Raw genomic sequence first — 27,383 nt, 5'->3', positions numbered from 1 at the left:
TAAACAGTGATCTGTTCATGGTAAAATATCCTATAACTTTTTAATTACTAACGTAACATCATTGATACTTGGCAACATGTTGCAGACACTTACAAGGTTTATGTAAACGTAAAAATCTAGACCCCAAACTGCATACTTTAAGAACTAAGACCTAATAAGTGTATTTTACGTTTATATTTTTATCTTTTAAACCCTACGACTTTTTCTAAATCTGTTTTTTAAACAAATATAAACAAATTCAAAACAACGTATGTAAAAATCTACAGCTCTCTATGTAAGCGCTTTATATGAAAACTAGCTAATGGCCGCGAAGAATTTCTCCGAAGTTTATGCATGCACTGATTTCATTCATACATAATCAATTATACACAAATACACACTAATTTTCGGACACATCTTTTCTTCTAAAGTCTGGATAAAAGTTCCGCCAGGACAACGTTCGCCAACGTTCGCCCAGCGGAATCTGTTTTTGGTGAATTTCTCCACAATGGCTGCATACACAAATTTTTATTTACCATACACAATTATAGGACGTCTTACACTAATTATCTGCATAATTAAAATCTTTAAATTCAACAACATTCCGCTGCGCGAACGCACACAAAATATATAACATGGGCGTAGCTATTAAAAGATCGGGCAGTGTTATATTTAAGATTTATTGTCGATACCTATCCAATGGAAACTCCGGATAAAGTATGGGGGTCTTTGTGTTAATACTTATGTTTCGCTACGCCCATTCTTTGATTCTTAATAAATATAAAGTAAATGTAGATTATTTATATTAAGTTTATGTATTTATTGTCAGCACTGTGACCTTGCCTGTAGGTAAATGTGGTATTAGTTGAAGAGTAAATTAAAATTATATATCGTCGGTAATTACCATAACTTATACTAAGTAAACTTTGCGGTAGAAAAGTCCTTATTGATAGATTATAAAATCTAGTCTGTATTTTTTTTTTCTCAATAAAAGCAGTGACATTTTAAATGACCGGTGTTTTTATCGCTACTACCGGGTAATCTTTGCATTCAGATCTATAATTTTCTTATTTATTTTGCCCTGGAATACTGACCATTATGGTTGTGTGCGTTTTGAATATAAATTGTCACTCCTTTTATTGGTTTTTCGATCCGTAAAATGCTTAAAACTTTCGGAACTAAAACAAAAGCTTTTAAATGAATATCTACGCCATATTTATCCCTTATCTCCTTTTAAAATATGATGACTGATCATTTATTAGGTAGGTAAGCATTGACTTCAATTCATATAAGTCACAATAGGACTGGTAAGATTAGAGCAGTCATCATATATTAAAATATACATATTACGGTAAAATTCAATTCTTTATCATACATTAATTGCAGTCTAAAACCATTTTTTTATTATTTAAACTCCTTTTATGAATCACATTTAAGTCGAATAACATTAATGAATAAATTGTAAATGCATTTCTTTGGAGAGAATTATTATACTGTTCTGAATTATTCAGGGTTACAGTATATCTACGTTACACTATTCAGATATGAATAATAAGACATATTTTAAGTTATAATTAAGATAAGAAGACACAATTCCTTATTACAGTTGGCCCTAAGAATTATAATCCCCATCGCACATTGTAATATCCTTAATTTCATTCGTATTCTTAACGTACGCGCTTATTTTATTAGGTAGGTATTTCATCGCGAAATGAATCACTATTATATAGCCGTTTTGAAAATCACTTAAAATAGCATAATTAAATGGCGTTAGCTAGCGTCGTTAAAATTGGTTTTAGTATTTTATTGAATAAATGAATACTTAAAATCAGGGCTTGCATTTTTATGCAAACGAGAGGAAAATGAAATTAAAAGTCTGACAACATTCTTGAGTTGCCAGTTAATTCTCAGAAGAAGAATGGTAGTATTCAATATATTTTTCAATTCCTCATATAATAAATAAAATTACCTGATTAGAGCCATTAATATTATAACACTCTGGTTACAGCATAGTCAATGCAAATATTTTTTAATCATGTAGTTAACGTTGTTCTATCAACAGATCACCATTGAGATTCTTTACACTTCAAACCATTTAAAAAGCTCTTCACTCCAACAATGCCTTAATAATATTAAGCAACAATTTAAACTGTTGGTGCTGTAAGTATTTTGCCTCACTTTACTATTAGGCATATTGATATCTCTCATTTTCATCCCACAATTCGTTCCAAAACGCATCATTTTGAAAACCAGTGCTATGCAGGGCTTGAAATTCTGAATCGTTGGCCAAACGACTCTCAATCTTATGGTGCAACACATAAAGTCGTGTTTACGACTGGACTGACGACACCGAATTTTGGAAAACTTTTAATTAAATGCTTATGGTACTTATGGTGTCCGCTGGTGCCGGAGTGACAATCGGTTGCTGGATTGTGGGATCTAGCAGTGGAATGCTGTCTGTGGTCCTGTTACAAAAAAAAAAAAGATTTATTGTATTTAATATTCAGCCAGTGGAGCCCGTTCTAAGCTTGTGATAAAAAATTAAGACGGTACGGTGTGATTTTACAACCCTTCTAGAATTGACTAAAATAAAAAAGTACATTTTTATTCGAACATCTTTTGCAGTCGTTACAGGTAAGCCAGAAATATTGCACAGATAAGGGTTGTGGGGGTAAGAAAGGCAGTCGCTATGTAAATCACTGGTACATAAAGTCTGTTTTTTAATCTCGTAGACTAAACTGACATTACGAGTGTGGTCAGTTTATTGCAAATTCTTAAATAGTGATGTGGCACGACCGAATCTTACCGTTAATAACATCAAGTATCGTTTTTTTACAATAAATCATCCTGAAATAATGGGCTTATCCTTGATGATTACGCACGGCTTTGCGTGGTCAGATATCCCTGGCAGTTTGTAGCACGTCGTACAGCCATGTGTACGTACGTGAATTTTAAATATAAAACTTTGAATGAATATTAAATTCGTCTATTATAGATAAAAAGTTACGATTCAACGAACCGGTATCGTAAGTACAACACTGCACCAAAGAGCTAGCAACATTATTTGTAAGTTTGACATTTTGCAAGTGTCAATTTAGTCTACGAGATTATACAGTTGGGTTTATGGCTAGGCATTATGATGAGGAAAGAGATATTACAAACCTATTTCGTGTAAGCGTAGGTTCACTGATGACGGCTTCGCAGCACGGTGTAGTGGTTTTCGGCTTCACAATAGGTAACGTTGTACATATTGTCGTCGTTAAGTATATGTACTGAAAATATCACAAAAATATCAATGTCACGTAGTAAAATTATTTAAAATGAATACTCCTTCCAAAAAAAGTAGGTATCCTAGATTTAAATCAAACTACGAACGCCAAGAGAGTTATTTCGCAAAACTTACCATAGCGACGACCAGTATCAAGTAAATTGTAGGTGTGGACCAATGAGCCGCGTTCTCAATAGCCACAACGCCCATCACCCAGTTGATGGCAAAAAATGGCTCCAGGACCAGACATAAGTTAAGATATGTCTTCAGTTCGTTGCCCTCTGTGTTCCAAGTCCATTTCCACGATACATTATCCATGTACAGCATGTTAAGGAGACTCTTGTCATGCATAGCTTTTGCGGCTTGAGCTAAATTGGGCTAAAATAAAATCATTTTTATTAGATTGCTACTAAATTAGAAATATTTAAAACTACTATAATTTTGCAATTTTTGATGATGGCAAACTTTACTCACCTCACTGCCAGTTTCAGCGTTTTCCGGTATTGCCATATTCACATAGTGACAATCGTCTTCACTCCCGTTGTAATCTTTATCCAATGTTTCTGAACTATCTGTATTCTTCCTACTACTGCCCGGTGTATAAATATTATCTAAAGTATCAATACTGCCATTTTTATCGTCCATTTGATCAGTTTTAGGCCAATTCGCTATATGATGGTCTACTAATTCCTGTATCTTCGCTGTTAGAGTTTCTGCTTGCTTTTTATTGACACTTTGCAAGCCTAATATAATGATGGCTGTATTGATGAGGATTAGAATCATGGCTGGTACCATGAAACCCATGACCATTCCTTTTTCTATAGACATCCAACAGTAGTGCTTAATTTCATAATGCTCCATTGATAGAGCGTAGTTAAACTGAGAAGAAAGAGATATGACAATTACTGTTTATTCAACAGCTGGACAACTTAACGTATATTTTGCCAATTTTATAAGCTGTGTTATAATCACATAGACTCATTTTTTTTTATTTCAGAAGGTATTGCGACAAAATTAGATCATATAAGCTATTGTTCCATCAAATGCGGTAAGATCGGGGGATACTTGGAAAAAAATTGGCACTATTGTTGAAATGCGATTCTTACCATAACAACGACAGCAGGGACACCATAGGCCAGCAGATAGTTATATTTGAGAGGCAACAGGGTATCACAGGCGCAGTACTCGGCGACTGCAGCCGCGAGGGCCACTATCCACATTGCACAGGACACGTGCGTGTAGTGCAGGAGAAGAGCTATCCTCTCGCATTGAGAGGGGGAGGAGACACCCTGGGAAAGAAGATAGGTATTATGTATGGAAATTAATGAAGATAAATAGAGTAAAAATGAAATAAACAAGTTAAAACAACTGTTCATTGAAGTATTAGATGTAAGAAGGTAGATATACGAACGTGTGCCTGTTATGTTTTCAATTACTTAAAGAGTTAAGGTGAAATTATGATTTTGGCGGTACTAAAATATAAAGATGAATTCTTGTTTTTATTAACGTGTTCCTTTTACTATAAGTGGCGCTACGTGTAAATACCACAACAATATCGCGAATTTTTCAAACACAGTAAAAATGCCAGTTAGAAAAGTCACTAAAAACACTCACCATGACAGCCTGGATATAAATAATAGTGCAGGCAGCTAAACAGCAGCACAAGTTGATATTGATGGGGTACAGCTTACTGCTGCGACGGAACTCGGCCGCGTACTCGCTCCACATGAGCCACATCACGGCGCTAATAAGAAGTACCACTGCTATTCCGCTCGTTATGAAAATCTAGAAATAGGAAGGAATATTAGGCTGTTGCAGGGAAAATATTGTATGCTGAAAATACTTTTAATGCGAGAAAGAAGAACAACTTCTCAAGGTATGCACGAATGGTCTAAGTTCTCATGATGATGTCCTCTTTGTCAATTAACGGCCACGGCGGTGCTTCTCATATAAGATCTTTACTACGCTACGCTTACTACTATGCTACTCAGGATTTATTACAGTGCACAAGCATTTGCGCGCACACACAGGTGCACTCACTATTCCTTCACTGTCAAGGCCCGATGGTACGGTCAGACGCAATGCCGACATTTGCGTACTCTCCGATACAATTTCTGACAAAAGTATTAACAAGCCCACATCTTTACAGTGACAGTTAAGATCCAAGGTTCCTGAGGAACAGTGATAAAATAATCATGTCATGAACATTAACTCACCAATATCATCCACTCGTTCCTAACACCGTGGCAGTTATTAAAACCATACAGATAGGTCACGCTGTCTATGATATTGTGTTCTTTCAAATCCGCATCAGCTAAGGAATCGTCTGGTAAATCTGGCTCAGGATCTACTTTGTTTTCAGAATTTTTGCTTATCACTGCAAAAGTTAATGTTAGTTACCTATGTACATGGCATTGTAAAGAGCGCCACGTTAAGCTCTTTCAAACCGTGTACTTTTAAATGAAAAGAAATCCAAATTAGCCTCACAGCTCAACGGGACCTCAAGGATTTGTGACCATTTCAACTTTTGTCAGCTAGTTTAAGGGTATAAAGTAGCACTTACCTTGATTACTCCTAGCTACGAACTCAGGATTAGGATACAGCTGAGGGTTATCATCGTAAATGGAAGACGTAAAGTTGGACACAACGCCCCCATACTCCGTGTCATAGGAAGTTATATCGTAATCCGACCGATCATCAGCTCTAGGGTACGTTGACTTGTGATATCTGATGGAAACTGGCTGAAAGGATCGGTATGAAGGCTTCGACTTGAAATACCCATCGTCTCCTAGCCTCCGGAGATGGTGGGAACTCTTGTTTTGGGAAGCTGAAAGAATTTAACATCGTAAAAATACCTGTTTTCATGATTGAGAAGTTCTCTAAAATTAAACGTGTGTCAAATTCACATATAGGTGGTAAGAAAGTTATTTATCCATGTAACATGATTGCATTAGATACATCTTTGCTGAGCTTTGTTATTCAAATGTTTTGCTCTCCTCTGAGATATGCGTAAAGTTTTTTTTTTCGCATCATTAAAATGATAAAATTTAATTCAGTAGCAAAGAAAATAAACTTTTTTATTTATTTATACAAATGTGAAGGTCAAAGTAGTCTGTGAGTTTAGCTATCTACCTCATAATATACCACCCTAAAGTAACCTAAGACTTCAGTTATCTCTTAGTATAAATAAACTCTTACCATTTGCATCGACACTAAACCATTGTATAATAACCAAGAATAAAAATATTAATTTAAAAACAAATGACTGCATTGTGATTATTCCTCTCAAATGCCTTTTAAACCATCAACTGTAACGAAACATCTATTTACACTGATCATTTGAAGAATATTATATTTACATAATCTAGTAAACAAGTGTTATTTATAAAGTTTTATCCACTTAATTATTTAGGCGGCGATGAAAGCTAGGCCAGCCATTTTCACAATTACCGCGGAAAATCGATACAGTACAGTACGATCCTTTGTACGGGTGATCTTTAACATGTCCTAGGTAGTATACAAATTAATACTTCAGATTTCAACTCAATTAAGTAAAATTTCGAGAATTTAAATCACGCCCTAAAAATAACATTTGAATCTATTTAGGTATGTATGACTTCTCGTAATAACAAAACAGACATTGCTTATTGGTACGTGAATAGGATTTTTATGCCAACTGTTATAACTGAAACATTTACTTTATGGCTCCAGTATGAATGTTTTCTCAGCTTTACAGGACAGCAATAGTATCATTTCTTCTAGGATTTCAATTGACGCCAGAAACATGTCATATTATCACGGTTTCTTGGTATCGTGGTTACTTGTGTGCCGGAGTCGCATAGTATGTGGGTAACTTTAGTTATTGATCCGGTAGAAATATTATTTATTGCCACGGCAATACCACAATTATATAATGTCAAAGATACAGCAGAGTTCCACTTCCTTGATTCATTATGTTTTTATTCTTTCTCTCTCTTACAACAGGAACTGTGTATAAACGTCTCACTCTTATGTTTCGCATGTAGATCCAGATGTTTATTTATCATAATAATCTCGCGACCCAGACACATCTGTCACATTCACAACAAATTCAAAAACGCAATAGAAATGTAACCAAAAATATATACTAAAATGAGTGCAATATTAAAATTTATCCGTGAAAACCATATACTGGCCCTTATCGAACAGGCCATAGCAAAAAAGAAGTCCCGGCTGAGTTTGAACGCGTTTGAAATCATCGAAATACCCGATTTGCTTTACACCTGCTCTGATGTGGAACATCTTTACTTGCATAGAAACAAAATTACAGTGGTCCCGGTGGAAATAACACAGCTAGTGAACCTCACGACGCTAACTCTAGACTACAATAACATCACACAGCTGCCGCCGGAGATCGGTCATTTAAAAAACCTGGTGAATTTAAACATAAGTTACAATCCTTTGAAAGTGTTAATTCCTGAAATTGGTGAGCTCGAAAACCTTGAGGCTTTCTGGTGCAACAGGATAGGGCTGCGGGAGATACCGAAGGAAATAGGGAAGTTGGAGAAACTCGACACTTTTGGCGCGCGAGGCAATGAAATTATTGCGCTACCTGAAGAGATAACAAAGTTATCTAAGCTAAGGTAAGAGGCTCTTGATGTTAGTAAGTGAATATGCTGGCGAATAAAGTCATATTGTTATCTCAAAATATTTTGTTAACTATTTATGGGATTTTCTATATTAAACTTGTGTCCCAGAGGAACATTAGTTTTATGCTGCACAGATTTGAGGCTAAAATCCGCCCAAAAGATGACCCACTGACCCCTTCCCCAAATTCATGTAAAACCATTGCTTTTTAAAACAGAAATGAAGAGTTTGTTTGGGCGAATTACTGCTCTCAGTCACTACTGGACCAATTAACATTTTTCATTGATAGAAAGTTTATTTTATGAGGAAGGCTATAGGCTACGTTTTTTTCTAATTCGTCTTTTCTCTTCTTATTTCTAATGACTGCTATTTTTGTTTAATGATTGTAAGGCTGCGTCACACGCGTGCGTGAATAAACGTATTTTCTTTATTTCTTCTTTCTTTTTATTCAGGTGTGTAGTTGTTCCCTGAGTAGTAGTAAAAGTAGGTGAAATCGTGTTTGTTTAAATTAGCGTAATGCCTTTGCTCTTGACAAATTATTATTTTTTTGTGAATATAAAATAATTATATTCAATTTTTAGTACATAGAATGACAAGAATACTAATTCAGTATTAGTTTTTTTCTAAGGTTCAAGCATTGACCTCAATATTTATTTGATACCTGTTTAACTGTACTTTGGCCAAGGTTACCTCATTTGAACACAAATAAACCTTGGATTTGGCCTTGCAGTTTTTATCTCCTATTTGCTATATTATTTCATAATTATTTATTTTAAATTTGAATATAATAATATAATTCTTTTAACTGAAGCTGTTTGTACCAATTTTATTTTAAATAGATTCATTTAAAAACCTCCATAATGCTTTGTATTCAAAAAAGTTGTCTGCAATGAAAACTGCTCTGTACTTCAGCCAACTACATGTTCTACCGTTGTCCCAAGGGAACTGTTTTCCACACCTGTCACACAAAAAGTAGCCTGTATTCTTTCTCAGATTCTAAACTAACTGAGTACTTATTCTTATTGAAATCGGTTCAGTAGTTTTGATGTGAAACCTAGAGACATTGGATTTTTAATTTTAGCAGGGACTGGCAGTTTCTCTGCAGTTTCACCTGCTTCTCTTGAGAACGTTTATTATTTTTATTTATTTATTTACCGTATTTCATAAAGTAATCATCTTATATGCTAAGCCCCACAAAACCGTTGCAATGGTTTGACTGTGGGGTCAACGATTATCTATCTATGTTTCGTCTTAATTATATTAGTATAAATTATCCTATACAAACTTCTTGTTTGACACAGATGGTTGACCCTAGAGAACAATCTAATAGAGAGGCTGCCGCGCAGTATGGACAAAATGGAGGCTCTAGTGCACTGCAACTTACGAAACAACAAAGTCAAGGAGTTCCCGCTTTCCATACTTAAGTGCCCAGATCTCATGTTTCTGCAGCTAAATAATAATCAGGTAACATTATCTTAAAAGTTGCATAGATAAGTAGTAGTATAAGTCGTGGTGGCCTAGTCGGTAAAGGACCAACCTCAAGTACGAGGGTGCACGTTCGATCCCAGGTCAGACAAGTACCAATGCAACTTTTCTAAGTTTGTATGTACTTTCTAAGTATATCTTAGACACCATTGGCTGTGTTTCGGATGGCACGTTAAACTGTAGGTCCCGGCTGTCATTGAACATCCTTGGCAGACGTTACGGGTAGTCAGAAGCCAGTAAGTCTGACACCAGTCTAACCAAGGGGTATCGGGTTGCCCGGGTTACTGGGTTGAGGAGGTCAGATAGGCAGTCGCTTCTTGTAAAGCACTGGTACTGAGCTGAATCCGGTTAGACTGGAAGCCGACCCCAACATGATTGGGAAAAAGGCTCGGAGGAGGATGATTGCATAGATAAGTAGTAGTAAGTTCTTTGTTCACCGTGTGGCTCCTTGTAAAAGACTGGTACTCAGCTGCAGCTAGTTAGACTGGAAAGCAATCCCAATAGAGTCGGGGTAAAGGCTCGGGAGATGAAGATGTCAAGCTTATGACCGCTTCCTGTGGAAGCCTACCTTTCACATAGTACTCTTAAGGCTTTCTTGATAGAAAATTAAAGGAATTTTTCAAATTGGATTCATAGTTCCTGAGATTAGCAAGACCAGAGAACCAAACAAATAATTATATTCATACCATCTGCAATTGAGACGTAATTACTCGTGAGTTATAATAGTAGGGGAGGCCTAGAAGGGATTTCGGGATTTACTCAAGCGCGGCAGATTAGTATATAGGGAGGTACCTATTACCCCATTTAACACCTCCACCAAATATAAGCCCTGTATATGCAGCCGCGCGTCTAGAATAAAGGATCAGATTAGTAAAAAAAAAATTATCATCTGACATTCTCCAGCGCGTCAGATTAAGATAGGGTAAGTTAGTTATATGCTAAAAAGTGTATATTCCACTAATCTGACAATTTGCGATTGACGATAAGAAGTAGGAAGTTTACAAACTTGTAAAAAAAAAACGTCATCTTGACTTTCTCGAGCGCGGCTATTTTTTTTTATTTTGAAGGGAGTAATTCAACGTTCACGAAAAATATAAAATCTGACGATTCCCGTAAGCCGAAGTAAGGAAAATTAATCGATAAAGTTTAAAGCGTGCAGCTACGTGATACCGGTATTCTCCTCCCAAGTTTCTATTCCTCTCTCTCTTTTTTCAATTCAATTCATTTGCAGTAAGTGTTAGTACATTTTGGGTCTTAAATAATCTACACTAATATTATAAAGCTGAAGAGTTTTTTTGTTTGAACTCGCTAATCTCAGGAAGTTACTGGTCATGGTATGCAGATATACTGTTTTTAACGAAGACGATTCATTTTATTGGATACTTTTGTTAAATACGTGTGCCTTCCAGTTGCATTGTTTGCCTATCGTGATACCGAGAAATGCCGTTTCTATCTCTTTCTATCTGTTCTGCAAGAGTGGCAACGCGCAACTCTACTGGATGGTTTTAAACTAATAAATTAAGTCAAAATACGTATTTTTTTGTATGAAAATAGCTGGGAAAAAGGCTGGGCAGATTATTTAGATATTAGATTTATCTATGGGTATTAAATTGAATAAAATTAGTTTTTGTAAGATTTACGCGTAGATTATTTCCGTCAAGCCATGTTATTATAGATTCTATTGTATTGTTTATGACACATGTCATTATAATTAAATGTACTACCCGTGCCAATAAAGAATGGGATTAGAAATGGCGGCGCATCTATTCACTTCTCGCTCGCACATTATTTCCGTCTATACTCACACTCTTTGGTACCGACTGACAAAAAAATAACGACTTTGATTATGCGTTCCCCCCCTTTAGTGATATTGATACGGTAATTGCAGGCACCAGCAAGATGTGAAATTTTACTGGAAATAAACTAAATTATAATATTTATTACATCCTTTTATTTCAAAACTAGCCTTTGCCCACGTGAATGTAGCGCATGCGTAGAAAGTCGAAGAAGATTAAAAAGTAGCATATATGTAGTAGTAAATTAGCCTAAGCCCAAGGAAGGCCTTGGGATTCAAGCTATCTCCATACCAAATTTCATCAAAATCGGTTCAGTGGTTTAGCCGTGAAAGCATAACAGACAGACAGACAGACAGAGAGACAGAGTTACTTACACATTTATAATATTAGTATGGATATTTAAGATTATCTAAAGTTATGAAGAGAAAATAGTTTATATCCAACCTTACCCCCTCCGCGATTCAGGTAATGAAAAAATCAGGAAAAAAATAATAATTTTGTTGACAATTTGTGTACCTACGTAATGTAGTCTCAAAGCGATCACAAATTTAACTAACATAAGCTTTATTTTAATTCATGAAATAACGAAACACTTTCAACGGTAACGATATTTTTTAACGTTATTCAGTTATTAGTTTTTATTGTTATTGCATTGTTATGCTGACGCTCCCAGCTCAATGAGCCGCCATTTCTAATCCCATTCTTTATCGGCACGGGTTGTAATTTATTAAATTATAGAAATGTATGTAATGTATGAGCAGATTGATACACTCCGCTAATAGCAATGTCATATATATCATTGTATGTGCCTTCTTATCGAGAACAACCTTTATTATAACAGCTTTGTTGAAATGTTTGTCCGTTCTGAGATATAGATCAAAAAGTGTGTAAAAGTTGATAGTACTTAGAAGACATACTCGTAGTAGCACTTAGATATTCCTTTAAAAACTTGAGATATCAATGGATTATTTAGTTTTAACTTTTACACACTTTTTGATCTATATCTCAGGACGGGCAAACGTCAACAAAGCTGTCATATTAAAGGTTGTTCTAGATAAAAAGGCCTATACAATGATATGTATGACATTGCTATTGGTGGAGTGTACGAGGTTCCGTATATTTGTGTCCATTGTCCTTTATGTTTTTCATACTTATTTGCTTATAAATAAAAGTTTTGTACTTCAAAGAATAGGTATATACTGGTTTATTTACTTGCAATTTTTTCAGGTCTTCAATTTGTTAAAAGGTTTGCAAAAAAACTTTCCATTGTCAGATTAAGCGAATTCCTCCAGATAATCGTCAGATTATAAGATGATTACGTTAAGGGTACATAAATGAACCATATATATCTTAATCTGACGCGCTCGAGTATTTCAAAATGGCGATTTTTTTTTGCAATTTCAAGTAATGGCCACGAGTTTAGGTCACGTCTAAATCGTCAGATTATTGCATAAGAGCCTTCGTTTTGGTTCACTTAACACCCCTTTTGATAATCTGACGCGCTCGATAAAATTATTTTTTTTCCCATTTTTAACCCTTACCTACTACCACCCCCACCATGGAAACAGTCAGATTAATATACGTATGTTTTCAAAATGACGTAGGACGTGCATGCTATTAATATCTGACGCGCTCGAGTATGTCCATATAACTGTTTTTTTTTACATTTTTGAAAGTTTATAGCTGCTCCACCCACCGATGAAAGTGTGTGTATGTCAGGACATTTTTTTCTTCTTATCATCTAAGCTTCGCAATCTAATAGGTCTCATTGACGCTCGAGTCACTCCCGATTTAGCACTCTCGCCTCCCCTACTATAATTATGTGTTAAGTTTAGTACATACATATGAATAATTCATATTATAATATACACCTAGACACCTCCATAAATAAATTTTCCTCATTTTTTGCATCTACTGGATTGGCCTTCACGCGATTATAATTGGTACCATGACAAAACCAGTTCTAGGTTGCAGATTTTTATTTTTTTTAAGGCTACAAGTGTTATGACGTAATGTAGAAAAGTTTCTTCCGCATTGAGATGTTTTTTTTAATGTGTTTTAATACACACCACATAGTATAAAACAAATTCGCTTCTTGTTGTCTGTCCCTAAGTATGCTTATACCTTCAAAACTATGCAAATTCAGCTTTGATAATAAAGTTATCGTTGACTACCCGGCTCTATAGTCTCACCTTTAATACTAGGACAAATTCTAGTGCAAGGCAACATTACATAAAGCAAGTGACAATCGTTTCACTCGGCCACCGTGACGGGCACTTGTCTTCAAGATGGCCTTGCTTACAAACAATTCAGTTAGACTTAATTGATAGTGAAACAATGTTAATTTAAAAGTGACCTAAAGTGATTTCAAAAGCAAGCCGATAAGAGGCTCATAGCCCGAAAGGGTTGTACTTGTACCTTTCGGGCTATGGGCTTCAAATAATAATAAATACCCTTTATAAAATTGTAAATACATAGTATATGCTACATCTGAAAGCTACCTAAGGCAAGCATCATATCGGTTTATTCGTATATTTTGTGCTAAAATATTAAACAAATCTAGGCATGCAATTGCTAGAACGTGTAATTATTTCTCTATTTTAGCCGTGTGTACTAAAGAGGTAATTATGATTATTTTGGAAATTACCAATAATTATTAATTACGAAATGACTATAGAATGTAGGAATGTGTCATAATCACATCAGCTATTCTTCAGAACAATGAGAATTGACGTAGGTAAAAAAAAACAATATTTTTCAACATCTAAGTCGACTTTGGCGGTATATTTTTATGGTAGAATGACCTAAGACATATCGGTCACTGCAGTTGATAGCCATAGATATATAATATATTTTTTTATTACTTCAAATATACAGAATAAATAATGTTTACAATGCTGTTGCATGACCACCAAATTTATCAGGAATGGGTCCAAGCTATTCGTGCCTTTTTTTAGATCCAGCCGCTTACCGACGACAAACACTTTAAGGTGTTGATCGAGGTTCTTAGCCAATATAACAAACTGATCAACCGGTTAAGCGAACAAAAAAACAAACTCTTCTGTCTTCATAATTTTATAATGTGACTTTTGTTTTCAGATATCGTATCTCCCATCAGAGTTCGACACTTGTTACCTTTCAGTTCTGGAGATGATCGATCTTCGGCTCAATCCTATCTGCGAATTGGCGCATCCTGTAAGTACTCGTAAACGCACCTAGTTAGCATTTAGCATACCCCAGAAACTAGCTTCCACCAGCGGTTTCACCCTTGGCCGGAGTCACATAGGTTCTACGAGCACCCGAATAAATTACACCCCATAGCCTTCCTTCATAAATAGACTTATCTAAATACTAAGAGAATTTTTCAAATCCGATCAGTCGTTCCTGTGATTACCGCATTCAAGGAAACCCTTCAGCATTATAATGTTAGTATTGTAGTAGAAAGAAATGACTGACGGCTGTGGCCTGGTCTTTAACCGTCCTTAGGGTGCTCCCACATAAAAACATTTACTACTGTACAGGCGTAAGTAAATAGAGTAGTAAATGTTTTTATGTTGGAACGGCAATGTGGGAGTACCATTTATGTTATTTTGTCAAGGCATGGATTCCTATAACATCTCTACTTCTAACCAAAACTATAGGAGAAGAAAAAATCATGACTCTTCTAACAAAAAATACCTACTGTTCCTACCAGGAACATCCCCTAGTGCGTTACGCGGAAGAGCTCCCCGCCACAGACAGCACGCTAGTAGACCTGTCTTCTCAACCTTCGAGCAGCAGCCGACATGGGGCCCAAGCGCTGGCCATCAACGCGACCGCTCTCAGACTGCCCGCGGTACCGCCTAATAGACATAATGAACCTATGGTTATTGGTAAGATTACAGTTTAATAGTGTTTTTTTGAACTCCCAAGTATACAAAAAAATATACACTTAAGTTAACTTTTCTTCGGAAAAAAGGGTCTGGTCCAATAATAAGGACCACTTGTTTCAACCATCAACCATGTCTTTTTATCGCGGTAGGTATGCGTAAATATATAGCTTCAATCATGGTTTTGATTTTGTGCGCATCTACCGGGCCGTTACTGACAGACCTTTTTCTTGAAAAGTCCTAAAATCATTGTGGTTATTATATAAGACGGTGGACATAATTTGACTTAAAGGAGGTTAAAACCTGGGAGAGGGAAATAAAGACTTGCTTTTTCCAGAAATGGACTTAGACGCGTCCTCAGTGGAATCTTCAGAAGATTGGGAGAACAGTGTGAACAGCTCCGAACTGGATGTTCAGTACCAAAGTGATGAGGAACGCGCCGAAAATGAGGTAAGACTACCATAGTTCGCATCATTTAAGGAAACACATTATATTCATGCATGCCCTTATTTGGATGCATGTTTAGGTACCTCTTCTATACTTTTTTGTCTGCCGTTATCTCACAATTAATTTGATTTCTAGCCATATCGACTCTCACAAAATTTATTCAACCTTTTGTTTGGGCGCTGCACTATGTGCATCTACATCTATGATCATATGTGATTCTCTTTTCTCTACATCACATGAGATTAAGGGTTTTTATTATTATTTATTGTAATTATTTTGAATACTACATATTTAGTATACTTAAAAAAACATATCTACCTTCCCCCCCCCCATCCCCTTCCTTTTCCCATGCTATCCATATTCCAAACACCGGACGGTATTGTTAACAAGCTCACGTTAGATCGCACAATTCTTTCAGGCCGTTGGCATGGTATTGCCAGAGCTATCCCGCTACGCGTCCACCGCCAGCTGAATCTCTAACGACTGAACAATATCCAATATGGCGTCGCACTGGCCGTCGGCCATCTTGGATCCGTAAGTTAAAATGCATACAGATTTTGAAATTTTTCAATTCTTCTCTGTTCTTTTGTTAATATTGTTTCTCATTTGGAGTATGACTTTTGAGCATGATTTTGAATAACGGAAAGTTAGAATTTGATTTCGATTTTGCGGGAATGGAACCAAATTTATAATTATTGATTGATTTCTAAGATTTTTATAAGTTTTTCACAGCTTATAGATACTTTTACCTTTAAGACTGTTCTCAAATATAAGAGCTTTTGTGTATAATTTTGGAAACGAAATTCAGTATTACTAAATAATATGACTACTTAAACATATTTTTTGTTTAAAATCGATTCAAAAGTAGTGCACAATAGGTATCCAATAAGATCAAAATTGTATGGGATCCTATCAAAACCTTATTTGTTAATGTGAACTTATTTTGGAACCGTTCAAAATAAATTGAACCTTCGTGCCACGGTGAACTGAACTACCGTTGAACTGTGTTGGGTTCAAAATTAGTTGGCAGTAAAGGCTTCAATAGGTTTTCAGTAGAATGGTATTTCATATATTATAAGAGATAAAAAAAAAATATTCCGTTTCTAAAGCTCTGTAGTTCTGGGAATTATATTAAAAAAATATATATTCGTTTTCATTCTCAATAATATTGTAGAAAATGTGCATTATCCATAACTTATATATTACATACAAGAATGATACATAGAAGATTAATTCTCTTCAAACACAAGCTAGATCATTATCTAAATAAAGCTATTTCTTGAAAAAAAAATTAAGCTAATTACAGACTTACAATTTCTCAGAATAAAACTTTTTTTATAAATAGTTATTTTCCGTCAAGCACAAAATAAAGCAATTAAACATGAAATATATTTTGCAAAATATGTTGCTTTAAGAGAACATTGTTTATATAAAAATATATTTTTGTATTTTATATTCTGTTTTGTATTATTATCAGCCTAGATTTCTGAAATTCGATTTAAATTGCATTAAAATCAAATGTTGGTTGGTTGCTAATATTTTTAATCAACCTCTAAAATAATATTTTGTATCGCAAGTATAATAATTCGTGTTTCAGAAATTAAGGATAAGTCTTTTTTTAAAGTCTGTGAATTATGAAGTCAATTATTTACTTTGTTTTTATTTATATGGCTATGTAAAATCTTCATTTACTTTCATTTTCAATTGTAAATATGTTTACAAAAATTGCGCCATTTTTTTATAAGATACATTTGTCATGACCATGTCACCAATTAAGAGGCAAATGGAGTATGTTTGTTCTTATAACTAACTTATATTAATATACAATGTGTTTGGAATTAAACCACGATATATATGTATATAAAAAATACAAAACTACATATATAACAAAAAAATACTCTTGGTTTTAAATAAGTGAAAAAAATTGAGTTTCATATCTTTTTCGCACTGATATATAATCAAAATAATGTACCTTTTATAGGACTTTTGTACTTTCATCTGTCGAATGTCATATAACTAATTTGTTACCGGATAATATGATATTTGAAGATCTATCTAAAAAAAGTGGATTAAAATATGGCCTATCCACGAAAAATATTTTTGGCATTATTTTTAAATTTTACATTAATTTCTAATTTTTGTGTGAACATTACATGAAGGTTGTACTACATTATTTTAGTTTTTGGTTCCTACTATTAAGTTAATTTTGTCATTAAAAATGATATTAAATGTGTCAAAAGGGTTTGGGATTTAATGTTAAAAGAAATTGTAAAGAATAATTATAAGTTTAAAAACAAAATTGTTAAGTTTTAGTTTTATAAAACATTATTTTAAATCATCGGGACTTATTTTGTTTGGTTGGCTAAATACTTTATTTGAAAAGTATAATTATGATCTAATAATTGGCTCCGTGCCCTCTTAAAGCCAATGTTAGGTCTTTACTTTTTTAATGTCATTTCTGAACAGTTTGCAAACAAAAGAGTTTGTAACACATCTATAGAGTAACTTTTTATTATATATACATTACCCCGACTTTACACTTGTAAGAAATTACCATAAGCGGCTTACGAACGAGTTTTACATATGTAAATCTGTCATAAGTTAATTACGTGATCAAAACTTACAAGTGTAAAGCCGGCTTTTCGTAAGCATTTTAAAGACCATTAACATTTCTATTCATGTTTCAATCTATTTGTACTTGTACATATCGTATACTGCCACAAAATGGTGCTATATAAACCATTTACATTAATGTCATTTAAACATTTTTCGAATTACCATATTAAGGCCAATTTTCTTGATACTTGAGTTCTTTTCTAATATTTTTGAAATTCATTATTATTAATTAGTGGTATCATCCCATTATATTATAAGCGGACAAGTATGTATGGTTGTCACGCTACTATTGAATGGATTTTGATAAAACTTGGCAGTAATAAATAGGCATATAGGCTACTTTTTATCTGGGTGAAGGAAGTTCTGCCCTCAGAAAGCGGGTGAAACCGCAGTCGGAAACTTGTAATTCTTTGCTTGAAAAAGTTGTGCCCCTTTAACAAGCAAAGACTTGAATATTATATTAGTAATCAAATAAATAAAAATGGTAGTTAAAAAACGACCAAATCAAATCAATCAATTGTGATAGTCACAAGTTGGAAAAAAGGGGAAGTTATGTAAGCTGACAGGCAATAAATCACTTGAAATTATATTGGGTTAAAATACTTGGTAATCGGTAGGAGAAATTCGGTAATCGTAAGAATACTAGAAATCGTATGAGGGAATTAGGACGTATAGATATGTGAAAGGCATGAATGTATGCCTTATGCGAGTCAATCTACAAAATCATGAAATTGTGAAGATTTTTGTAATCTAAGAAAAGAACTCAAGGATTAAGAATTTGTACTTTTTCATTATACTATACAACCTTTGTGGTTCTGTACCAATATTCATATTAATTGTATAACAATGTATACGTATTAATTAGACTACATATTTCAAATTATCAATACATGTATTTAACCGAAATTATTAAAATACAAAATCATGTAACAGTAGACGTAATATTTTCAAAATGTAATATTTCAGTCAAAATTTAGTTTACTAAGAAGACTGTAAGGGTCATGGCACACATGAACGGCACAGCTCCAACCCAGCGATTAATTTGATCCTTAAATCCTATCTCATATAAATCATTTTATAACGTCAATATAATAGCCAACGGTGGTTTGACAGCGGGCTACCTTTTTTTTTTAACGACGTCAAAAATCATCAAATGACCCCTCCCGCTGTGGGTTAGCAGCGGTGAGGGAGTGTCAGACTTACTGACTAAAAACCGTCGTGTTCCGTCATAGGCCTTTTATGTACCAGGGCCGCGGTATCTCTTTCGAACAACCCGCAGCATAGCGGGCTACCTAACAACAGCTTCGCTCTTTGGCGTGACGTTCATATGTGCCATGACCTTTAGCCAGCCCAAAATGGCGGAACTCAGTCTGTTTAAAAAGACATGCCAATATATCGAGGCCACAATAAACTTAAGGCACATTTACACAGAGCGAATTTTTGTTTCGAACCATAGACATACAAAATGGATAGAGCGTTCAATAAAATACAGCCGGATTTTTTTCAGTTATTTATATGGTTGCCTTTTCAAAGCGATAATCAATGAAAAAAAACTTTTGGTTCTCTAAAATGAATAATAATTTCTCTGAAATTCTCTCTGTGTAAATGTAGTTACACACAGGGCGTTCCATAGCCATGGGAGGCTCTGAATACAGGGTGTCTCATAGTCATGGGAAGTTTTGTATTATGTAGTTATACTAACGTAGCTTGGCCCTATAAGGTTACAAGTCTTGGTTGTAAATATATGCTCATGATTACGAATGTAAACATCTCTTTATGGTAATAAAAACACTTTAAAATGTTATCTTGTTTAATTAAAAATATGACGGTATTGTGTCCATTTTAGTTTCAGTCGTGTTATGTCCGTTACGATCAGTCAGTTCGCACGGTCGACTCCGGACGTGCTTGCTAGGTGCTCGATGGAGTGTTCGAGTTACACATGTTTTTAGTTGGTCGTGGGACTGAGTGCTTATTACAAAGTGTTAACCAAAGTATTGTGACTATTATTTCGTGTCCTCAACGATATCTCGACCACCTGATAACGATGCCATCTGACAAATAACTTCTCTGTACCATGACTAAATATGATACACACAGACTGTTTAATTATCGTGTGATAGTGCAAGTGGTGAGTATATTCTTTTTATTTTGGAAAACAATAAAAAACCGTTTAGACAACATCAATATTTATTTTCTAATTCCAAAGTAAAAAATATTTATCACATTATAATCTTCATAAATATCATGCATTCAATACATTTATAGATCTCCCTGGTATTTTATGTACACATCATTTTAATTTCTGTTTGTATATTGCTTATTTAGTATGTAAAATTTTTTGGTAGATACTTGAGCCAAATCGAATATTTTATAAGCTACTTTATCGTTCATGATAAAATAGGATATAAAACTTATAAGCATTATATTTTTATAGCTAACATTTTCTTTATTACCCTAAAAGAAAAATCAACCATTTTTTTATAAGTAGTCCAGTGTTGATTTATAAAATATATATGAGGGCATTTTTAAGACAGAATTTAAAACAAAATAGTGTGACGAATTCTTGATTAAACCTTTTTAAAGCTAAGCTTCAACGGGTCCCAAAATAAACATTATACAAACCAGACAACGATATTTTTTTTATAATCGTAACATTTTCTATCACATAAAAATTCCTTCCATAATAAATATATTTACTTATAAATAAGTACAACATCGAAAGCGGAAAGGAAAAGTCATGAAAATTCGCTACTTTCCGAAGGCACTAACATAGATACATTATATAGTTATCGGCACGGATATTGAGCCCTGACCTTCACCTGCGCAGAAGCGATTTATTGGTTTATTGCCTTATGTGTACAGTGCGCAAAGCGATCCCCACTCTTCCGCCGAGAGCTCAATATCCGTGCAGATAACTATATTTTTTATTAAGTTCAGTCACTTTATTAAAAATACATATTTCATTAATATTAATTGCAATAAGCTGTATTTGGTGCGGGTATATTAAGACAGATTTTTACCTAATTATTATAGGCATATAAAGGTAATATTTAAAAACTTTTTAAGTAGGTACATGATTCGGAAATTTCAATATTTCATTTTGTGATAGCAATAATTACTTTTTACATGGATATTATATAATAGGTGCAAATTCAGTCACACTCTCATCCTAATAGAACTTTTCAAGGATTGCATCCAAGTTTAAATTGTCCAGCTTTAGCCATCTCTGTACGAAAATTCATCTCAATTGGTTCAGTAGTTTTTTATGTAGATGTTTTCAAAGTTTAAATATTTTATAAGGTAACATACCCTTATTCTTAGAAAACTCTAATATAATGTAGTTTTTGTTTATTGCGCATACGCATTATGTTCATCACTACTGGGCACATTTACTGGGTTATTTTGTAACATAACTACTACGACAACTTATCGATATGTTTTAACATAGCCTAAATAAACTCTAACAATAGCAACTCAACAAAAAAATGACGAAAAATAATGTGATTTTTATGAAACTACTATCGCCTCTCTGGTGCTGCCAGGTTGTATTTTTCACTTCTGCTATTGCTACAAAAAGTGAGATTTCTGATTTTTCAGAGAGCTTAAAAGCTTGTTATTATAAAATCCAAAAATGCGGTATATCTGGCAACACATAACATGTCAGATTGAAAAGTCTTAGGCCTAGAAGCAAAGCAGAATAGAATTTCTCCACTCAGAGATACTACTAGGCCCAAAGCATTTCTAAAGGTATCTAAGTAGTTAACATTTTTATAGAGTAAAACTGAGAACATTTCTAAAAAGAAATACAGAAAAAAATGCAATCCCAAATGCTTCTTTGTACTTAAATCACATATAAAAAAACATATGCATGTATGGTTAATAGAAAAATGCAGGATCAGAAATTAAAATGGCACTATAATCACAAAAAATCAAAGTATTGGTTAGCTCTACTGAAAAATATCGCGATTTGTACTAAACTTTTTTCCAAAAATGTTCTCAGTTGTTCTCTAACACATATATTTGTTTAAAATATAATATTGCTAAAAAATATTAAAAATAAAATATATAGGTAATTTCGTAATCACATTTAAGTCTTCTTGGTTTCCTCTTTCGATTCGATTTGTTGGAATTCCTTTAAAAGAGCATCCTCTTCGAAATATGAAGATGAATCTAGTAAATAGAAAATTTGTTAATTAATACGGGTGTCGCCGTCGACGGACACGTCTGGGAGGAGATCATCATATAATTTTAACAAATTAATACAGGTTGATTTAAATTGGATTGTGTTGGACTTGTACTGAACAAGTGTATAGGCGTTTTGTGTTTTTAGAAAACTAGCGAGCTCTGAAATATTTGACGGCGCCACCGTCGATGTGTCTACCGTCGATCTGTAATCGGTGGACCTTATATAAAGCGGCGCGCGCACGACTCGGGTCATTCGTTCGCCGACCGTCGCCGAGTGCACACCTCCCACAAATTCGTGATAAATAATTGTAGTGACTAATACTGTGTTAATTGGAATAAACCAAGTGATTGTGTGAGAACCCCTTTATTTTATTTAACGATGTCGGATCCTGACGCCGACATATTCATAAATTCCATGATTCTTTATTATGTAGCCGTTATTTTTTGTAAAATAGTTTATGTGTACTTAATATTAGGGAAGTCTTTTTTGAAAGTTATGTTGTTAATGTTCCAACTCACCTTCTCTTTCCAATTTGACTTTTCCAATGAAATCTTTGTCGTCGTCTTCAGTCTTTATCTCAGAACGAAATTTATTCTGAAACAAAAGAATTGTGAGTCTATAAAAAAGTTAATATGGAGATCCAAAAATTGTTTTTAGAGGTGCTTATAATCAATAGTTTAGCTCTATTGAAGCAAGTTAACGGAAATATTATTGTTAATGAATTATTAAAAAGCAAAATACTCACTTTGATAAAGTCGGGCAAGCCGTCTTGTAGATGGTACCAGCTCAGTACAAATACTAGTGATACGAAGAACAAGTTTGTGCAGATACCTGAAAAACAGAAAACATTATATGAGACTCCTGATTAACACTAGTCACAAAACTTGGTGAAACTATATTTTTTTCAGTAATTTATTTCAGTATATTTGTTACAGGGAGTTAAAGCGAGTCAGCGTAACAAAAGGATAACACACATCTACATTTTATTATTAGTTAATACATCATTTTCTGTGCCTTTGACAAAACGTTACAAGAAATACACCATTTCTTCTTCCCAGCATAAACACAGGGAAATGGTGAAAAGCGCGCATTTGGGGACTGTCTTGTGTAAATTTTACCTTTAAAAAGTGCTGATTTTCATACATACTTTGAATAAATGATTTTATATTTTTAGTAAACTTACCAAAAATAGCAGATATCTTGGGCCAATTGAACATAAGGTAACGTAACCCAGTGAAATGTGCTTGTACATGCAGCTCGCTCGAGTACACCTGAGCGAAACGCGACTGTAGCTCTACGTATGCGTCTGTTGCGGGTTTGTCCTATTTACAAAGTAAAGATGTTATAATTTTAATAATATTCATCATCTAGGAATAAAAGATGAGTCAGATAGACAAATATATAGGGACATGTAAAATTCTATAAATTAAATAGGTACAAGGTTCTTGATTATAAATTGATTACAACAATAAATAAGAATGGACCCAGAATCAAGCCCTGAGGAACACCGAATCTATGTGGGAGTGTGGGAGTTCGAAGAATTTGTAAAATAATCATCTACGCATAGTCGGCACACTAACCTGCTGGAAGTAAGAGCCATAGTATATTTATTTATTTATTTATTTAAAATACTTCTTGCACAAATAGTACAATGGCGGACTTAACGCCTTAGGCGTTCTCTACCAGTCTACCTTTGGGTGGCGGAGAGAAAGCGTTGGTAGGTGCAAACAAATCCGAAAAACTAGTGTGAAACATATACCTACATATATTACAATACACAAATAAATTAATAATAATATATATGTATATATATAACTATATAAATATGTACACTACAAACAATACTAATAACATATTAAGAAAGTTAATTTGACCTGTAAGTGAGCTATCATGATGGCAATCAAAGGCTTTAGAGAGATCTTAAAATCCTGAAATATTATTTTATGTTTTGAAAATATGTTTCGGATGATGATTATGCTTTTTAGCGTTAAACTCACACACACATATTTCGATCGCCTCTATTCTTTGTTCTAACGGTTTTCTAATAAAGAATATTACTTTCTATGATGTACTAGGTACATACTATTTTTAGTTCGTTACTCACAGGATCATCTTCGAAATCGCTGAACAGTTCTACCCTGAGCTGTTGTTTCTCTTCATCAACGCCTCCGAGGTACAGCGGCGACAGTACAAACGTCCTCATTATGTGATGCAGTAGAGATCTGGAATATCGGGGAGATATTGTTAAAGGTGTTTTGTGTCAAGAAAGCGGGTGAGCTGTACTCGTGTGTGTAAATGCATGTATGGTTATCGGCACGAATCTTGAGCTCTGACCTACATCTGCGCAGAAATGATTTACCTATTAGCAAAGAACCAATCCCGAGTGACGGCTATGATGCGATGCACTGCGGGCCAATCACCACTTTAGCCCGCCCCCGCGCCTCACTCCATACCACAAAAGGGACCCAATAAATCTCTTCTGCGCAGTTGCTTGAATAGAAAATAGATTTCATTGTACCACTACTTCATTCACAAAGGTTAGGCGTTTTGAGACCTTTCAGTCTGTACTTTTTATTTGTGTGTGTTTCATCAAATTTTAATAAATGTGTTTTGAATTTCAGTGTCATTTTTAGTTGGTATTAAAACATGTGCACTAATATTACCTGTATCTGATCATAGCAGATCTACACGATGAGGAGACAAGATAGCCACCCTTAGCGCGCATTTGTACACATACCATGAACATTCCTGAAATCATACATAATTATAAATTATTTATCAGTTCAAGATATGCATATAGGTAAACTCAGGGAAGTATTCTGAGTAATAAATATAAATCAAAGTCCAGTCCACTGTGATAAAGATTAAATCAAGGATTTAACAAATCTACTGCAACAAGGTCATAAAAAGAATCTTAAGTCCATTTCTTAGAGTTCAAAATTGCATGATTTAAATACCGGAACCAATGGATTTTAACTAGGTATTAAGAAACATGTTTGAAAAATACCATTACATCTACACATACAAGGACATTAAATCACTTGCTGATAAAACAGAAGTGGAAATTCTTTCTGCGAGCTAGGGCTTGCAATAGTCACTCATAAGGAATAACATGGTAAAAAGAATGGATATGATATCATATGATAAAAAGAATACAATTGTTCACTTCTGTTATGAAAAACATATAAATTAAGTTTAGGATAAGCGACAGATTCCTTTGCAAGTAAATGTTAAGTTAAAGTAAAGAACATACATAAGAAAAATAAAAGAAATATTCATTTGTTGCACAGGTGGTGCTCTTATAGTCTTTTAAAAGTTAACAGGATATCATGATCATCATATCTAGACATGATAGTCATTCAATACTTTATGAGTTAGTTTCACCTTTTGCCCACGTCTAATAGAAAATGTTTCATAACTCTGATAAAGCAAGGTTTTTATCTATGCTCGATTGATTCCTTCCTGTTGACCTCTTGAACTGAGAAGGGTGATTGATCTCTAAAGAGTGTATTTCGATGCTGTTTGGGTATTTCCATGGATGACAATATTGTTTAAAGATAAATTTGATAAAAAATTATGCTCTTTTTCCTTTAAAAAACAAAGAGTTAGTTTTACATGCAAGTAAATTACTGCTACATCCTCTCATGTTCACACATTTACAACACAATTGTAGTTGAACTGTGTATGTGTCTTACAGTTTTATGGTGAAGATTGAGAATGAATTTGTAAAATCGCCCATGATATAGGTATAATACATTATAAACCCAATTACTGGAATACTCTGAATAAAATCAAAACTCACCTAAGTCCTTATTGACTTGAGACTCGGGCATCTCAAGAACCAATTTGATACGGTATGGCTGCTTAGGCATCAGGATGTTACTAGCCTTCGTCAGCTGCACGTAAGCGTATGGGTATGAGCATATCCCTGACTTGTCCTCACATGGTCTGAAATTAAGGTTTATACTAAATTCTTGAGCAGTCCTGGCCAATGTAAACTCGGGATTTTTTGGTTCGCTGCCAAAGAAATATATCTGAATTTCAAAGGTAAACAAAGGTAAAAATAATCATACAAGTCATGAATGTGATAGAGCATTAGATAAAAAAATTTTTTTACTCTGTTTCAGAAAAGGCAAAATAGTTTTTCTTTAGCAATAAATGAAGAATTTTTTATTTAATTTCTATATTTTTAGTTCATAATTTAGGCATAAAATACATAGTTTGTTTGATGTCAAGGTTAGATAAACCGTGACATTGAAGCAACAGAAGTATCACTAGTATTATAAATAAATACTTAAAAATACTCACTTGAATTGAAAATGCACCGGCCGCACATGGGTAACATTGGGCATATAAATATTATAGAAGCCCACATACATAAAAATTGACAGCCACAGTATAACAGTCACAAACAAAGTCACTATAGCGACTCTATACATTAATTCCTTAACACTCGTTAAACTTTGATCAGTTTTCTTCTTATACCCCAAGTATTGGTTCAAGATAAAAGCTTCAATGGGCTTCCGAACATACTCCCGCACTACGGTAAAAGGATTCAAATAACGCAATGGACTTTTTTCAAACATTTTCGAGTCAAGGCGAGTGGACAGTGCTTAATCGTGGGTAGATAAACTTAAAGTAATGATAGTGCATATCGCTCGTACAAGGGTTAAGTCCGTTTCGTAGATAGAACAAGCGTGATAATGACGCAGTATGCCGCGGATGCTAGTTGATTAATAAGATAAGCGATGGAGGTCAGTTAATGCAGTGTTACTTATTGTTTTTGTTCATATGGCGATAAATAAAGTCAAAGTTATTGACAGACGAAATACAACCCCTTTTTAAATTTTGACACTTCCACAGGAGGAGCGTAGAAATCTTCGTTTTGCTTTCCCATGTTGCAAAAAATAAACTACCCCTACTTTCTACTTTGTAAAAACTTGAAACCAAACTTCACACCATTAAATTGATGTAAATAAATGCGACGTAACGAAGGTGACGGTGTTAGCTGGCTAGTATACAATTTACCTCATTGTTTTAAAAAGGGCAGGTATATTTCATACGTTTCGCAAGACCTTTTCTTACGGCAAGCGCTGTTCTATTATATAATA

General features: G+C 34.3%; 3 protein-coding genes across 5 annotated transcripts; 1 reads left to right on the top strand and 2 right to left on the bottom strand.

Moving 5' to 3' along the window:
- Window positions 1-611: 611 nt before the first annotated feature.
- LOC110381499 (uncharacterized) lies at window positions 612-6,777 on the bottom strand. Its single transcript, XM_064042315.1, has 9 exons — window positions 6,446-6,777; window positions 5,811-6,074; window positions 5,464-5,624; window positions 4,862-5,032; window positions 4,354-4,536; window positions 3,722-4,126; window positions 3,383-3,625; window positions 3,142-3,251; window positions 612-2,444 (listed from the first exon to the last, which is right to left on the bottom strand). The coding sequence occupies exons 1-9, from the start codon at window positions 6,516-6,518 to the stop codon at window positions 2,351-2,353; spliced, it is 1,704 nt and encodes a 567-aa protein (XP_063898385.1). The 5' UTR covers window positions 6,519-6,777; the 3' UTR covers window positions 612-2,350.
- A 420-nt stretch (window positions 6,778-7,197) lies between these two features.
- LOC110381496 (leucine-rich repeat-containing protein 10) lies at window positions 7,198-19,888 on the top strand. Of its 2 annotated transcripts, none has more exons than XM_021341843.3 (6): window positions 7,198-7,869; window positions 9,175-9,337; window positions 14,254-14,349; window positions 14,849-15,026; window positions 15,361-15,473; window positions 15,871-19,888. In XM_021341843.3, exons 1-6 carry the CDS (start codon window positions 7,379-7,381, stop codon window positions 15,940-15,942), a joined length of 1,113 nt encoding a protein of 370 aa, XP_021197518.1. In that variant the 5' UTR covers window positions 7,198-7,378; the 3' UTR covers window positions 15,943-19,888. The 2 variants fall into 2 exon arrangements, with proteins under 2 accessions (XP_021197518.1, XP_021197519.1); XM_021341844.3 differs by having other exon boundaries at window positions 7,201-7,869; window positions 15,889-19,888.
- A 2,211-nt stretch (window positions 19,889-22,099) lies between these two features.
- LOC110381492 (seipin) lies at window positions 22,100-27,259 on the bottom strand. 2 transcript variants are annotated; one of them, XM_049851536.2, is made up of 8 exons: window positions 26,581-27,259; window positions 26,075-26,289; window positions 24,936-25,020; window positions 24,377-24,494; window positions 23,456-23,594; window positions 23,018-23,103; window positions 22,791-22,866; window positions 22,100-22,256 (listed from the first exon to the last, which is right to left on the bottom strand). In XM_049851536.2, the coding sequence occupies exons 1-8, from the start codon at window positions 26,856-26,858 to the stop codon at window positions 22,174-22,176; spliced, it is 1,080 nt and encodes a 359-aa protein (XP_049707493.2). In that variant the 5' UTR covers window positions 26,859-27,259; the 3' UTR covers window positions 22,100-22,173. The 2 variants fall into 2 exon arrangements, with proteins under 2 accessions (XP_049707493.2, XP_049707494.1); XM_049851537.2 differs by having other exon boundaries at window positions 26,075-26,220; window positions 26,581-27,255.
- Between the last annotated feature and the right edge of the window lie 124 nt (window positions 27,260-27,383).

Source organism: Helicoverpa armigera, chromosome 28 (genome assembly GCF_030705265.1).
Source record: "Helicoverpa armigera isolate CAAS_96S chromosome 28, ASM3070526v1, whole genome shotgun sequence".
Classification (NCBI taxonomy): domain Eukaryota; kingdom Metazoa; phylum Arthropoda; class Insecta; order Lepidoptera; family Noctuidae; genus Helicoverpa; species Helicoverpa armigera.
Note: the sequence above shows the minus strand (reverse complement) of the source record. Positions and strands in the feature narration are given on the sequence as shown.

Bases quoted from the DNA above. Each gene is read 5' to 3' on its own strand.
- LOC110381499 (XM_064042315.1), bottom strand. From the start codon at position 6,518: ATGCAGTCATTTGTTTTTAAATTAATATTTTTATTCTTGGTTATTATA. The intron at 6,075-6,445 runs GTAAGAGTTTAT...AAATTCTTTCAG, and splicing joins GTTTAGTGTCGATGCAAATG to CTTCCCAAAACAAGAGTTCC. The intron at 4,537-4,861 runs GTGAGTGTTTTT...CTTCTTTCCCAG, and splicing joins TTTATATCCAGGCTGTCATG to GGTGTCTCCTCCCCCTCTCA.
- LOC110381496 (XM_021341843.3), top strand. From the start codon at position 7,379: ATGAGTGCAATATTAAAATTTATCCGTGAAAACCATATACTGGCCCTT. The intron at 7,870-9,174 runs GTAAGAGGCTCT...TGTTTGACACAG, and splicing joins ACAAAGTTATCTAAGCTAAG to ATGGTTGACCCTAGAGAACA. The intron at 14,350-14,848 runs GTAAGTACTCGT...TGTTCCTACCAG, and splicing joins TCTGCGAATTGGCGCATCCT to GAACATCCCCTAGTGCGTTA.
- LOC110381492 (XM_049851536.2), bottom strand. From the start codon at position 26,858: ATGTTTGAAAAAAGTCCATTGCGTTATTTGAATCCTTTTACCGTAGTG. The intron at 24,495-24,935 runs GTAATATTAGTG...CCGATATTCCAG, and splicing joins TCTGCTATGATCAGATACAG to ATCTCTACTGCATCACATAA. The intron at 23,595-24,376 runs GTGAGTAACGAA...CTTTGTAAATAG, and splicing joins GCGATTTCGAAGATGATCCT to GACAAACCCGCAACAGACGC.